Source organism: Ranitomeya imitator, chromosome 6 (genome assembly GCF_032444005.1).
Source record: "Ranitomeya imitator isolate aRanImi1 chromosome 6, aRanImi1.pri, whole genome shotgun sequence".
Classification (NCBI taxonomy): domain Eukaryota; kingdom Metazoa; phylum Chordata; class Amphibia; order Anura; family Dendrobatidae; genus Ranitomeya; species Ranitomeya imitator.
Genome location: NC_091287.1, coordinates 10,371,615 through 10,389,300, shown reverse-complemented (window position 1 = coordinate 10,389,300; position 17,686 = coordinate 10,371,615). Strand labels below are relative to the sequence as shown.

The window sequence follows — 17,686 nt, the reverse complement described above, 5'->3', positions numbered from 1 at the left end:
ATATTACCCCCAGTGTGTCCAGCAATCTGCCCCAGTATGTCTAGCATATTGCCCCCAGACAGTGTGTCCAGCAATCTGCCCCAGTGTGTCCAGCATATTACCACCAGTGTGTCCAGCAATCTGGCCCAGTGTCTCCAGCATTGCCCCAGTGTGTCCAGCAATCATCTGCCCCAGTGTATCCAGCATTGCCCCAGTGTGTCCAGCAATCATCTGCCCCAGTGTCTCCAGCAATCTGCCCCAGTATCTCCAGCAATCTGCCCCCAGTGTGTCCTCCAGCAATCTGCCCCCAGTGTGTCCTCCAGCAATCTGCCCCCAGTGTGTCCTCCAGCAATCTGCCCCAGTCTCCAGCAATCTGCCCCACTGTGTCCTCCAGCATTGCCCCCTCAGTGTCCTCCAATCTGCCCCACTGTGTCCTCCAATCTGCCTCACTGTCTCCAGCATTGCCCCCAGTGTGTCCTCCAATCTGCCCCAGTGTCTCCAGCATTGCCCCCAGTGTGTCCTCCAATCTGTCCCAGTGTCTCCAGCATTGCCCCCCCCAGTGTGTCCTCCAATCTGCCCCAGTGTCTCCAGCATTGCCCCCCCAGTGTGTCCTCCAATCTGCCCCACTGTCTCCAGCAATCTGCCCCACTGTCTCAGGCAATCTGCCCCACTGTCTCAGGCAATCTGCCCCACTGTCTCAGGCAATCTGCCCCACTGTCTCAGGCAATCTGCCCCACTGTCTCCGGCAATCTGCCCCACTGTGTCCTCCAGCATTGCCCCCCCCCCCCCCCAGTGTCCTCCAATCTGCCCCACTGTCTCCAGCATTGCCCTTAGTGTGTCCTCCAATCTGCCCCAGTGTCCTCCAGCATTGCCCCCCAGTGTGTCCTCCAATCTGCCCCAGTGTCTCCAGCATTGCCCTTAGTGTGTCCTCCAATCTGCCCCAGTGTCTCCAGCATTGCCCCCAGTGTGTCCTCCAATCTGCCCCAGTGTCTCCAGCATTGCCCTTAGTGTGTCCTCCAATCTGCCCCAGTGTCTCCAGCATTGCCCCCCAGTGTGTCCACCGGTAACTGATCCAAAAAAAAACAAAAAAAAAACAAAAAAAAAAACAAGCAGTCTCCTCACCTGTCCGCGCTCCAGGCGGTGAGCTCCCTGCAGCAGCGCACACTCGCCGGCGACTGACAATGACGTCAGACGCCGGCGACGTGTGTGCTGCGGCCGACATCAGCCGCCAGCCTCCAATTGGCTGGCGGCTGTTGTTGTTAACTATTGATGTGCGGGCGCGCGCCCGTACATCAATAGGAAACCGCCGCAGCGCCGGAAGGGGCCCGGTGAGCAGATGAGAAGGGGCCCAATGCGGACCCCCTCTCTCTGCCCACCGGGTACGGCGGGGGCACAAAAACGCTGCCCGGCGGGCAGTCACAGAGGATTATCAGAGGGTTAATCTGCGGTAGCCCAGGGCCCCCCCAGACCACTGGGCCCTGGGCTACCGCCCATATTGACCCTCTGATAATCCGCCCCTGGCTAGGACTAGGGTTACGGTTAGAATTATGCTATGTGCACACGGTGCGGATTTGGCTGCGGATCCGCAGCGCATTGGCTGCTGCGGATACGTAGCAGTTTTCCATCAGGTTTACAGTACCATGTAAACCTATAGAAAACCAAATCCGCTGTGCCCATGGGGCGGAAACGCTGTTGTATTTTACACAGCATGTCAGAAAGCATGGAAAGTCTACTTCTAAAGCAGATAGATGAAGCTGCAACCCATAATGAGGTCCTGGTTATGGGGGACTTTAACTACCCGGATATTAACTGGGAAACAGAAACCTGTGAAACCCATAAAGGCAACAGGTTTCTGCTAATAACCAAGAAAAATTATCTTTCACAATTGGTGCAGAATCCAACCAGAGGAGCAGCACTTTTAGACCTAATACTATCTAATAGACCTGACAGAATAACAAATCTGCAGGTGGTCGGGCATTTAGGAAATAGCGACCACAATATTGTGCAGTTTCACCTGTCTTTCACTAGGGGGACTTGTCAGGGAGTCACAAAAACATTGAACTTTAGGAAGGCAAAGTTTGAACAGCTTAGAGATGCCCTTAATCTGGTAGACTGGGACAATATCCTCAGAACTAATAATACAGATAATAAATGGGAAATGTTTAAGAACATCCTAAATAGGCAGTGTAAGCGGTTTATACCTTGTGGGAATAAAAGGACTAGAAATAGGAAAAACCCAATGTGGCTAAACAAAGAAGTAAGACAGGCAATTAACAGTAAAAAGAAAGCATTTGCACTACTAAAGCAGGATGGCACCATTGAAGCTCTAAAAAACTATAGGGAGAAAAATACTTTATCTAAAAAACTAATTAAAGCTGCCAAAAAGGAAACAGAGAAGCACATTGCTAAGGAGAGTAAAACTAATCCCAAACTGTTCTTCAACTATATCAATAGTAAAAGAATAAAAACTGAAAATGTAGGCCCCTTAAAAAATAGTGAGGAAAGAATGGTTGTAGATGACGAGGAAAAAGCTAACATATTAAACACCTTCTTCTCCACGGTATTCACGGTGGAAAATGAAATGCTAGGTGAAATCCCAAGAAACAATGAAAACCCTATTTTAAGGGTCACCAATCTAACCCAAGAAGAGGTGCGAAACCGGCTAAATAAGATTAAAATAGATAAATCTCCGGGTCCGGATGGCATACACCCACGAGTACTAAGAGAACTAAGTAATGTAATAGATAAACCATTATTTCTTATTTTTAGTGACTCTATAGCGACAGGGTCTGTTCCGCAGGACTGGCGCATAGCAAATGTGGTGCCAATATTCAAAAAGGGCTCTAAAAGTGAACCTGGAAATTATAGGCCAGTAAGTCTAACCTCTATTGTTGGTAAAATATTTGAAGGGTTTCTGAGGGATGTTATTCTGGATTATCTCAATGAGAATAACTGTTTAACTCCATATCAGCATGGGTTTATGAGAAATCGCTCCTGTCAAACCAATCTAATCAGTTTTTATGAAGAGGTAAGCTATAGACTGGACCACGGTGAGTCATTGGACGTGGTATATCTCGATTTTTCCAAAGCGTTTGATACCGTGCCGCACAAGAGGTTGGTACACAAAATGAGAATGATTGGTCTGGGGGAAAATGTGTGTAAATGGGTTAGTAACTGGCTTAGTGATAGAAAGCAGAGGGTGGTTATAAATGGTATAGTCTCTAACTGGGTCGCTGTGACCAGTGGGGTACCGCAGGGGTCAGTATTGGGACCTGTTCTCTTCAACATATTCATTAATGATCTGGTAGAAGGTTTACACAGTAAAATATCGATATTTGCAGATGATACAAAACTATGTAAAGCAGTTAATACAAGAGAAGATAGTATTCTGCTACAGATGGATCTGGATAAGTTGGAAACTTGGGCTGAAAGGTGGCAGATGAGGTTTAACAATGATAAATGTAAGGTTATACACATGGGAAGAAGGAATCAATATCACCATTACACACTGAACGGGAAACCACTGGGTAAATCTGACAGGGAGAAGGACTTGGGGATCCTAGTTAATGATAAACTTACCTGGAGCAGCCAGTGCCAGGCAGCAGCTGCCAAGGCAAACAGGATCATGGGGTGCATTAAAAGAGGTCTGGAGACACATGATGAGAGCATTATACTGCCTCTGTACAAATCCCTAGTTAGACCGCACATGGAGTACTGTGTCCAGTTTTGGGCACCGGTGCTCAGGAAGGATATAATGGAACTAGAGAGAGTACAAAGGAGGGCAACAAAATTAATAAAGGGGATGGGAGAACTACAATACCCAGATAGATTAGCGAAATTAGGATTATTTAGTCTAGAAAAAAGACGACTGAGGGGCGATCTAATAACCATGTATAAGTATATAAGGGGACAATACAAATATCTCGCTGAGGATCTGTTTATACCAAGGAAGGTGACGGGCACAAGGGGGCATTCTTTGCGTCTGGAGGAGAGAAGGTTTTTCCACCAACATAGAAGAGGATTCTTTACTGTTAGGGCAGTGAGAATCTGGAATTGCTTGCCTGAGGAAGTGGTGATGGCGAACTCAGTCGAGGGGTTCAAGAGAGGCCTGGATGTCTTCCTGGAGCAGAACAATATTGTATCATACAATTATTAGGTTCTGTAGAAGGACGTAGATCTGGGTATTTATTATGATGGAATATAGGCTGAACTGGATGGACAAATGTCTTTTTTCGGCCTTACTAACTATGTTACTATGTTACTATGTTACTATGTTAATTCTTTGTGCGGATTCCGCAGCGTTTTACACCTGTTCCTCAATATGAATCCGCAGGTGAAATCCGCACAAAAAACACTGGAAATTTTACCTGCGGATTTTTCAAAAATGGTGCGGAAAAATCTCACACGAATCCGCAACTTGAGCACATAGCCTTAGGGTTAGGGTTGGAAATAGGGCTAGGGTTGGAAATAGGGTTAAGATTAGGCTTGTGGTTAGGGGTGTGTTGGGGTTAGGGTTGGGATTTGGGTTAGGGGTGTGTTGGGGTTAGTGTTGGGATTAGGGTTAGGGTTGGGATTAGGGTTGGGATTAGGGTTAGGATTGTGGCTAGGGTTGGGATTAGGGTTAGGGGTGTGTTGGGGTTATGGTTGGGATTAGGGTTAGGGTTGGGATTAGGGTTAGGGTTGTGGCTAGGGTTGGGATTAGGGTTAGGGGTGTGTTGGGGATAGGGTTGTGGTTAGGGGTGTGTTGGGGTTAGGGTTGTGATTAGGGTTATGGCTACAGTTGGGATTAGGGTTAGGGGTGTGGGGGGGTTAGTGTTGGAGGTAGAATTGAGGGGTTTCCACTGTTTAGGCACATCAGGGGTCTCCAAACGCAACATGGCGCCACCATTGATCCTAGCAAATCTTGCGTTCAAAAAGTCAAATGGTGCTCCCTCCCTTCCGAGCCCCGACGTGCGCCCAAACAGTGGTTAACCCCAACATATGGGGTACCAGCATACTCAGGACAAACTGGGCAACAATTATTGGGGTCCAATTTCTCCTGTTACCCTTGCGAAAATAAAAAACTGCTTGCTAAAACATCATTTTTGAGGAATGAAAAATTATTTTTTATTTTCACGGCTCTGCGTTATAAACTTCTGTGAAGCACTTGGGGGTTCAAAGTGCTCATCACATATCTAGATAAGTTCCTTGGGGGGGTCTAGTTTCCAAAATGGAGTCACTTGTGGGGGGGGTTTACTGTTTAGGCACATCAGGGGCTCTGCAAACGCAACGTGACGCCCGCAGACCATTCCATCAAAGTCTGCATTCCAAAACGTCACTACTTCCCTTCCGAGACCCGACGTGTGCCCAAACAGCGGTTCCCCCCCACATATGGGGTATCAGCGTACTCAGGACAAACTGGACAACAGCTTTTGGGGTCCAATTTCTCCTGTTACTCTTGTGAAAATAAAAAAAATCGCGGGACAAAAAAATAATTTTTGAGGAAAGAAAAATGATTTTTTTATTTTCACGGCGCTGCGCTATAAGCTTCTGTGAAGCACTTGGGGGTTTAAAGTGGTCACCGCACATCTAGATTAGTTCCATGGGAGGTCTAGTTTCCAAAATGGGGTCACATGTGGGGGAGCACCAATGTTTAGGCACACAGGGGCTCTCCAAACGCGACATGATGTCCGCTAACGATTTGAGCTAATTTTTCATTCAAAAAGTCAAATGGCGCTCCTTCCCTTCCGAGCCCTGCCATGTGCAAAAACAGTGGTTTACCCCCACATATGAGGTATCACTGTACTCAGGAGAAATTGCCCAATACATTTTAGGATCCATTTTATCCTGTTGCCCATGTGGAAATGAACAAATTGAGGCTAAAAGAATTTTTCTGTGAAAAAAAAGTACTTTTTCATTTTTACGTATCAATTTGTGAAGCACCTGGGGGTTCAAAGTGCTCACTATGCATCTAGATAAGTTCCTTGGGGGGTCTAGTTGGGGTCATATGTGGGGGAGGTCCAATGTTTAGGCACACGGGGGCTCTCCAAACGCGACATGGTGTCCGCTAAAGATTTGAGCCAATTTTTCATTTTAAAAGTCAAATGGCGCTCCTTCCCTTCCGAGCCCTGTCATCCGCCCAAACAGTGGTTCCCCCCCCATATATGGGGTATCGGCGTACTCAGGACAAATTGTACAATAACTTTTGGGGTCCAGTTTCTCTTTTTACCCTTGGGAAAATAAAAAAATTGTTGCTAAAATATCATTTTTGTGACTAAAAAGTTAAATGTTCATTTTTTCCTTCCATGTTGCTACTGCTGCTGTGAAGCACCTGATCTGATCTGCTGTTCGCTGCTATGTAGCAGAAAATCAGGTGTGCTGTGAGCGACGACCACAGGGTGGCGCTCACAGCTACCGGCGATCAGTAACCGTAGAGGTCTCAAGGACCTCTATGGTTACAAGGTACAAGCATCGCCAACCTCTGATCATGTGACGGGTGACGGGGGTCGGCGATGACGTCATTTCCGGCCGGATGCGGTAGTTAAATGCGTTTGACAGCGGCATTTAACTAGTTAATAGGTGCGGGCAGATCGCGATTCTGCCCGCGCCTATTACGGGCACATGTCAGCTGTTCAAAACAGCTGACATGTCCCGGCTTTGATGCGGGCTCACCGCGGAGCCCTGCATCAAAGCAGGGGCTTCTGACATCGGAAGTACTATCCCGTCCGAGGTCAGAAAGGGGTTAATATTTATTAAAAAACAATGTCTACAATTGAGGAACTTTTTTTGTTATCATAAAACATAATGATGAAACGTTTCATGTGGAAACATACTTAGAGGGCTTGTCCCATGAACAAAGTACATTTCACAAAAGTGGCATACTGGAATAATATAATATGTTATGTTAGAGCAGTAAAAAGCATATGGCCTAGTATGAATACTGTATCTAATAACAAAAGGATAAAAAAAAACTTGAATTAATAAGTGATACAGAAAATAAAGTATAATGCAAACAAAAGTGCCCCTAAACACAGTATGATACCCCACAGTAAATTCCTCCACAGTACCCTCCACACGCACTGTCTGATGGCCCTACTGTACCCCCACAGCACAGTATGGTGACCTCAACAAAGAATAATGGGTCCCACATAGATCACCACACTGTATAATGGGCTCCATATAGTTCTTCATACAGAATAATGGGCCCCACATAGTCCTCCATACAGTATAATGGGCTCCACATAGTCCACCATACCATATAATGGGCCCCACATAGTCCTCCATACAGAATAATGGGCCCTATATAGTCCTTTATACAGTATAATGGCTCCATATAGTCCACCAAACCATATAATGGGCCCCACATAGTCCACCATACAGTATAATGGGCCCCACATAGTCCTCCTTACAGTATAATGGGCCCCACATAGACCAACATAATGTATAATGGGTTCCACATAGTCTTCCATACAGTACATTGGGTCCCACAAAGTCCTCCAAACAGTATAATGGCCCCACATAGTGCTCTATACAGTATGGCTCAACATAGTCCTCCATACAGTATAATGAGCCCCATATAGTCCTCCATACAGTATAATGGCTCCACATAATCCTCCATACAGTATAATGGCCCCATATATTGCTCTATACTGTATAATTGCTACACATAGTCCTCCATACAGTACAATGGCCCAACATAGTCCACCATACAGTATAATGGCCCCACATAGTCCTCCATACAGTATAATGGGCCTCACATAGTGCTCTATACAGTATAATGGCTTCACATAGTCCTCCATACAGTACATTGGGCCCCACATAGTCCACCATACAGTATAATGGCCCCACATAGTCCTCCATACAGTATAATGGCCCCACATAGTCCTCCATACAGTATAATGGGCCTCATATAGTCCTCCATACAGTATAATGGGCCCCACAAAGTCCACTATACCATATAATGGGCCCCACATAGTCCTCCATACAGAATAATGGGCCCTATATAGTCCTTTATACAGTATAATGGCTCCATATAGTCCACCATACAGTATAATGGGCCCCACATAGACCAACATAATGTATAATGGGTTCCACATAGTCTTCCATACAGTACATTGGGCTCCACAAAGTCCTCCAAAAAGTATAATGGCCCCACATAGTGCTCTATACAGTATAATGGCTCAACATAGTCCTCCATACAGTATAATGAGCCCCATATAGTCCTCCATACAGTGTAATTATTATTATTTTTTATTATTATTATACATTTTTATAGCGCCATTTATTCCATGGCGCTTTACATGTGACTACGAGGCAAATATAGACAAATACATTAAACATGAGCAGATAACAGACACACGGGTACATAAGGAGGGAGGACCCTGCCCGCGAGGGCTCACAGTCTGCAGGGGATGGGTGATGAAACCCATGTAATGGCTCCACATAGCCCTCCATACAGTACATTGGGCCCCACATAGCCCTCCATACAGTACATTGGGCCCCACATAGCCCTCCATACAGTATAATGGCTCCACATAGTCCTCCAAACAGTATAATGGCCCCATATATTGCTCTATACTGTATAATTGCTACACATAGTTCTCCATACAGTATAATGGCCCCACATAGAGCTCTATACAGTATAATGGCTCCACATAGTCCTCCATACAGTATAATGGCCCCACATAGTGCCCTATACAGTATAATGGCTCCACATAGTCCTCCATACAGTACATTGGGCCCCACATAGTCCACTATACAGTGTAATGTGCCTCATATAGTCCTCCATACAGTACAATGGCTCCACATAGTCCTCCATACAGTAAAATGGGCCCCACAAAGTTCACCATAAGGTATAATGGGCCCCACAAAGCCCACCAGATGGAATAATGGTCATAACATAGTGCAACATACCGTATAATGGGCTGCACATAGTCCTCCATACAGAATAATGGCTCCACATAGTCCTCCATACAGTATAATGGGCCCCACATAGTCCACCATAAAGTATAATGGCCCCACATAGTGCCCTATACAGTATAAAGGCTCCACATAGTCCTCCATACAGTACATTGGGCCCTACATAGTCCACTATACAGTATAATGAGCCTCATATAGTCCTCCATACAGTATAATGTCTCCACATAGTCCTCCATACAGTAAAATGGGCCCCACAAAGTTCACCATAAGGTATAATGGGCCCCACATAGCCCACCAGATGGAATAATGGTCATAACATGGTCCAACATACCGTATAATGGGCTGCACATAGTCCTCAATACAGTTTAATGGCCTCATATTATCCTCCATACATTAATGCATGCATGGGTATTTTTCCAGACTCATATTGTTCAGTATGCCAAGCAATTAATGCCTAGCTACTTACATACCACTCCATGATAATTATATTCAAAAAGGAGAAACATTGGGGGTTTTGGCAGAATTTCTATAACAACCTTTATTGAAACAGACTATCCAACATATATTAACAAAGAAGATTTAAAAGATGTGACTAAAAAGGACACAACATTGGCCGCACTCAGTACTAAATGTAATACTAAAGGGCTTCAATCAACATGATATTTTAAGGCCCCCCATCACCTACAATGTCCGGTGAAACGTGCGTCGGGGTGCGTCCAGCGGTGTGCCTCAGTCTGGGTAAAATGACCCTTTTATTCAACTTAACATAGGTTGATTTTTGTGACCATATGTATTAAGGGGGCAGTATGGGAGAGGAATCCCCAGAAAAGATTCTACAAAAGCCACTGGGCTATATTGATTAATGTCCTCCCTCCATTAACCGTTGGGAGCAGGTGGATGAACATTGTAGGTGATGGGGGCCTTAAAATATCATGTTGATTGAAGCCCTTTAGTATTACATTTAGTGCTGAGTGCGGCCAATGTTGTGTCCTTTGTGAATATTGTCTTCCATACAGTATAATGGCCCCACGTAGCTCTCCATACAGTATAATGGCCCCATATAGTCCTCCAAACCATATAATGGGCTCAACGTAGTCCTCCATACAGTATAATGGCCCCACATAGCCCTCCATACAGTATAATGGGCCCACGTAGCTCTCTATACAGTATAATGGCCCCATATAGTCCTCCAAACTATATAATGGGCCCACGTAGCTCTCCATACAGTATAATGGCCCCATATAGTCCTCCAAACTGTATAATGGGCTCCACATAGTCCTCCATACAGTATAATGGCCCCATATAGTCCTCCTTACAGTATAATGGCCCCATATAGTCCTCCATACAGTATAATGGGCTCCACGTAGTCCTCCATACAGTATAATGGCCCCATATAGCGGTAGTCCTCCATATAGTATAATGGCCCCATATAGTCCTCCATACAGTATAATGGGTTCCACATAGTCCTCCATACAGTATAATGGCCCCATATAGCGGTAGTCCTCCATACTGTATACTGGCCCCATATAGTCCTCCATACAGTATAATGGGCTCCACGTAGTCCTCCATACAGTATAATGGCCCCACATAGTCCTCCATATAGTATGATGGCCCCGGCGTCGCAGGCCAAATATATTCTCTTTGACGGCCAGATTTGTCCCGTGGGCCAGAGTTTAACATGTGTGATACAGAGGATTGTATAGAGAATACTACAGAGGATGATATAGAGGATTACATAGTATTATGCTTTGCTTATATAGCGCCATTAATTCCACAGCGCTGTGCAAACATCGTCATCGCTGTCCCCATCGGGGCTCACAATCTAAATTCTTTATCAGTCTTTGGAGTGTGGGAGAAAAATCGGAAAACCAGAAGGAGACCCACAAAACACGGGGAGAACATACAAACTCCTCGTAGATGTTCTCCTTGATTAGATTTGAATCTACGACCCAAGTGGTACAAAATTGCATTGCTAACCACTGAGCCACCACCGTACAGTGCTAACCACTGAGCCACCGTACAGTGCTAACAACTGAGCCACCATACAGTGCTAACCACAGAGCCACCGTACAGTGCTAACCACTGAGTCACCGTACAGTGCTAACCACTGAGCCACCGTACAGTGCTAACAACTGAGCCACCGTACAGTGCTAACCACTGAGCCACCATACAGTGCTAACAACTGAGCCACCGTACAGTGCTAACAACTGAGCCACCGTACAGTGCTAACCACTGAGCCACCATACAGTGCTAACAACTGAGCCACCGTACAGTGCTAACCACTGAGCCACCGTACAGTGCTAACAACTGAGCCACCGTACAGTGCTAACAACTGAGCCACCGTACAGTGCTATCCACTGAGCCACCATACAGTGCTAACCACTGAGCCACCATACAGTGCTATCCACTGAGCCACCATACAGTGCTAACAACTGAGCCACCGTACAGTGCTAACAACTGAGCCACCATACAGTGCTAACAACTGAGCCACCATACAGTGCTAACCACTGAGCCACCATACAGTGCTAACCACTGAGCCACCGTACAGTGCTAACCACTGAGCCACCAGTGATAACAACTGAGCCACCGTACAGTGCTAACCACTGAACCACCATACAGTGCTAACCACTGAGCCACCAGTGATAACAACTGAGCTATTGTGCAGTGCTAACCACTGAGCCACCATACAGTACTAACCACTGAGCCACCGTGCTGCCTATATATACAGGATGATATAATCGGTGATATTGAATATCCCGCATTTTGTGCTATAATGACAAGGAGATGTGCGACAACAGAAAGAAAATAACAATAATAAAAACCCGGAGATTACAGTGAGGGACGTCCAGGGATAAATGCAGTGATGAGACACAGGTAACATAGAGGGGGATACACACGGGGGGATACAAAAGGGATACACAGGGGATACACACGGGATAGATACACAGGGGATACAATACAAACACACGGGAGGATATCCATACACCCAGGGGGATGCAAAAGGGATACATACAGTGGATAAACACACAAACGGGGATACACACACACAGGGGCAATATACATACACAAGGGACACACATACGGGGGCTACACACAGGGGATACATACACAGGGGATACATACACACAGGGGATACACATACACGGGACACACATGGGGATACACATACACGGGACACACATGGGGGTACATACACACACACGGGGGACACATATGGGGGATACAAATACGTGGGATACACACAGGGGATACACACAGGGGACCCATGCAGGGGAACACACGGGGGATACACATGGGGGAAACATACACGGGGGGACACACACGGGGGATACACACACACACACGGGGGATACACACACACGGGGGATACACACACACACACGGGGGATACACACACACACGGGGGATACACACACACACGGGGGATACACACACACACGGGGGATACACACACACACGGGGCATACACACACACGGGGGATACACACACACACACGGGGGATACACACACACACGGGGGATACACACACACACACACGGGGGATACACACACACGGGGGATACACACACACGGGGGATACACACACACACACGGGGGATACACACACACACGGGGGATACACACATACACACGGGGGATACACACACACACACGGGGGATACACACACACATAAACACGGGAGATACACACACACACACGGGGGATACACACACACACGGGGATACACACACACACGGGGATACACACACACGGGGGATACACACACACATACACACGAGGGATACACACACACCCGGGGGATACACACACACACGGGGGATACACACACACACGGGGGATACACACACACACACGGGGGATACACACACACAAACGGGGGATACACACACACACGGGGGATACACACACACACATACACACGGGGGATACACACACACACACTGGGGATACACACACACACACTGGGGATACACACACACACGGGGGATACACACACACGGGGATACACACACACACGGGGGATACACACACGGGGGATACACACACGGGGGATACACACACACACGGGGGATACACACACACACGGGGGATACACACACACACGGGGGATACACACACACACGGGGGATACACACACACACGGGGGATATACACACACGGGGGATACACACACACACGGGGGATATACACACACACACTGGGGATACACACACACACACACGGGGGATACACACACACACACAGGGGATACACACACAGGGGATACACACACACGGGGGATACACACACACGGGGGATACACACACACACGGGGGATACACACAAACACGGGGGATATACACACACACTGGGGATACACACACACACGGGGGATACACACACACACACAGGGGATACACACACACACGGGGGATACACACACACGGGGGATACACACAAACACGGGGGATATACACACACACTGGGGATACACACACACACGGGGGATACACACACACACACAGGGGATACACACACACACGGGGGATACACACATGGGGGATACACACACACACGGGGGATACACACACGGGGGATACACACACACACGGGGGATACACACACACGGGGGATACACACACACGGGGGATACACACACGGGGGATACACACACGGGGGATACACACACACGGGGGATACACACACACGGGGGATACACACACACACGGGGGATACACACACACACGGGGGATACACACACACACACAGGGGATACACACACACACGGGATACACACAAACACACGGGGGATACACACACACACGGGGGATACACACACGGGGATACACACACACACACACGGGGGATACACACACACACGGGGGATACACACACACACACGGGGGATACACACACACGGGGGATACACACACACGGGGGACACACACACGGGGACACACACACGGGGGATACACACAGATTGGGATACACACACACGGGGATACACACACACACACACGGGGGATATACACACACACGGGGGATACACACACACACACACAGGGGATACACACACACACGGGGGATACACACACACACACACGGGGGATACACACACACACACGGGGGATACACACACACATACACAAGGGGGATACACACACACACGGGGGATACACACACACACGGGGATACACACACACACGGGGATACACACACACACACGGGGGATACACACACACACGGGGGATACACACACACACGGGGGATACACACACACACAGGGGATACACACACACACACACGGGGGATACACACACACACGGGGGATACACACACACGGGGGATACACACACACGGGGGATACACACACACACACGAGGGATACACACACACGGGGGATACACACACACACGGGGGATACACACACACACGGGGGATACACACACACACGGGGGACACACACACGGGGACACACACACGGGATACACACACGGGGGATACACACACACACACATGGGGGACACACACAGATTGGGATACACACACACGGGGATACACACACACACACACGGGGGATACACTCACACATGGGGATACACACACACACACGGGGGATACACACACACACGGGGGATACACACACACACGGGGGACACACACACGGGGACACACACACGGGAGATACACACACGGGGGATACACACACACACATGGGGGACACACACACACGGGGGATACACTCACACATGGGGATACACACACACACGGGGATACACACACACGGGGATACACACACACGGGGATACACACACACGGGGGATACACACACACACGGGGCACACACACGGGGACACACACACGGGGGATACACACACGGGGGATACACACACACACACATGGGGGACACACACAGACTGGGATACACACACACGGGGATACACACACACACGGGGGATACACACACACGGGGGATACACACACACACACGGGGGATACACACACACACACGGGGGATACACACACACACACACGGGGATACACACACACACACGGGGGATACACACACAGGGGATACACACACACATACACACGGGGGATACACACACACACACACGGGGGATACACACACACACGGGGGATACACACACACACACGGGGGATACACACACACATACACACGGGGGATACACACACACACACACGGGGGATACACACACACGGGGGATACACACGGGGATGTGTATCCCCGTGTGTGTGTATCCCAATCTGTGTGTGTCCCCCATGTGTGTGTGTGTGTCCCTCGTGTGTGTGTGTATCCCCGTGTGTGTGTGTATCCCCGTGTGTGTGTGTATCCCCCTGGATACACACACACGGGGGATACACACACACACGGGGGACACACACACACACACACGGGGGATACACACACACACACACACACGGGGGATACACACACACACACGGGGGATACACACACACACACACGGGGGATACACACACACACGGGGGATACACACACACACGGGGGATACACACACACACGGGGACACACACACGGGGGATACACACACACACGGGGGATACACACACACGGGGGACACACACACGGGGACACACACACGGGGACACACACGGGGGATACACACACGGGGGATACATACACACACACATGGTGGAGACACAGATTGGGATACACACACACACACGGGGGATACACTCACAGATGGGGATACACACACACACACGGGGATACACACACACGGGGATACACACACACACACGGGGGATACACACACGGGGACACACACGGGGGATACACACACGGGGGATACATACACACACACATGGTGGAGACACAGATTGGGATACACACACACACACGGGGGATACACTCACAGATGGGGATACACACACACACACGGGGATACACACACACGGGGATATATACACACACGGGGGATACACTGTATCCATCCTCACTGTTCTCTTCTCTGACAGAAAGTCCCCGTCCTCAGCAGTAAGGCTACGTTCACACTAGCGTTGTGCTAGTGTGCGTCGGGTTAGCGTCGGGCGACGCAGCGGCGACGCACGCGTCATGCGCCCCTATATTTAACATGGGGGACGCATGCGTTTTTGTTTGTTGCGTTGTGCGACGCATGCGTCTTTTTTGCTGCAAGCGTCGGACCAAGAAAACGCAACAAGTTGCATTTTTCTTGCGTCCGATTTTCGGCAAAAAACGACGCTTGCGTCGCAAAACGCAGCGTTTTTGCGTGCGTTTTGCCGCGTTTTTGCGTGCGTTGTGTCGCCGACGCAGCGGCGCACAACGCTAGTGTGAACGTAGCCTAAGTTGTGCGGCTCACACTGCCGTCTCCTCACCTATGTGCCCCTCACCTCCACCCTCTGCCCCTCATCTCCACCATCGGCCCCTCACCTCCACCTTCTGCCCCTCACCTCCACCATCTGCCCCTCACCTCCACCATCTGCCCCTCACCTCCACCATCGGCCCCTCACCTCCACCCTCTGCCCCTCACCTCCACCATCGGCCCCTCACCTCCACCATCTGCCCCTCACCTCCACCATCTGCCCCTCACCTCCACCATCTGCCCCTCACCTCCACCATCGGCTTCTCACCTCCACCATCTGCCCCTCACCTCCACCCTCTGCCCCTCACCTCCACCATCGGCCCCTCACCTCCACCATCTGCCCCTCACCTCCACCATCGGCTTCTCACCTCCACCATCGGCCCCTCACCTCCACCATCTGCCCCTCACCTCCACTATCGGCTTCTCACCTCCACCATCTGCCCCTCACCTCCACCCTCTGCCCCTCACCTCCACCCTCGGCCCCTCACCTCCACCCTCTGCCCCTCACCTCCACCCTCTGCCCCTCACCTCCCCCATCGGCCCCTCACCTCCACCCTCTGCCCCTCACCTCCACCCTCTGCCCCTCACCTCCACCCTCGGCCCCTCACCTCCACCCTCTGCCCCTCACCTCCACCCTCGGCCCCTCACCTCCCCCATCGGCCCCTCACCTCCCCCATCGGCCCCTCACCTCCCCCATCGGCCCCTCACCTCCCCCATCGGCCCCTCACCTCCACCATCTGCCCCTCGGAGCTCCGCACACACAGGAGCAGCAGCACATGGGGCAGCAGCAGCCGCCTCCTCCTCAGCTCCCGGCTCCTCGCCATCTTCTTCCCGAGCTCTGCCCCTCGCTGGCCGCGGCCGCCGGTGATGGAGGCTCAGACTGACTGCGCTCCGCTCTCCCTCCCGGGATCATTAATTAATGAGCCTGGTGTCATTTACACTGGGAGGGGGCAGGGAGGCCGGAGGAGCAGCGGGTGTGACCGACAGCAGCGGAGACAGGAGGGTGTGCACACAGGACACTGACCGTCCACCACAGTGTACCACTACTCCCATCATCCCTGACCCCGGAGCCGACCGTCCACCACAGTGTACCACTACTCCCATCATCCCTGACCCCGGAGCCGACCGTCCACCACAGTGTACCACTACTCCCATCATCCCTGACCCCGGAGCCGACCGTCCACCACAGTGTACCACTACTCCCATCATCCCTGACCCCGGAGCCGACCGTCTACCACAGTGTACCACTACTCCCATCATCCCTGACCCCGGAGCCGACCGTCTACCACAGTGTACCACTACTCCCATCATCCCCTACTCCCATCATCCCCTACTCCCATCATCCCTGACCCCGTAGCCGACCGTCTACCACAGTGTACCACTACTCCCATCATCCCTGACCCCAGAGCCGACCATCTACCACAGTGTACCACTACTCCCATCATCCCTGACCCCAGAGCC

General features: G+C 49.9%; 1 protein-coding gene across 3 annotated transcripts in view; it reads right to left on the bottom strand.

Annotated features, from left to right (window-relative positions):
* Positions 1–17,291, bottom strand: part of TMIE (transmembrane inner ear) — a 163,156-nt gene extending 145,865 nt beyond the window's left edge. The window contains exon 1 of one of the 3 annotated variants that reach the window (XM_069729134.1): positions 16,954–17,291. In XM_069729134.1, the coding sequence (XP_069585235.1) occupies positions 16,954–17,049 (96 nt within the window). In that variant the 5' untranslated portion in view covers positions 17,050–17,291. Of the gene's footprint in view, positions 1–16,313; positions 16,325–16,953 lie in introns of those variants that run through there. The other 2 variants (XM_069729132.1, XM_069729133.1) reach the window with 2 other exon arrangements.
* Between the last annotated feature and the right edge of the window lie 395 nt (positions 17,292–17,686).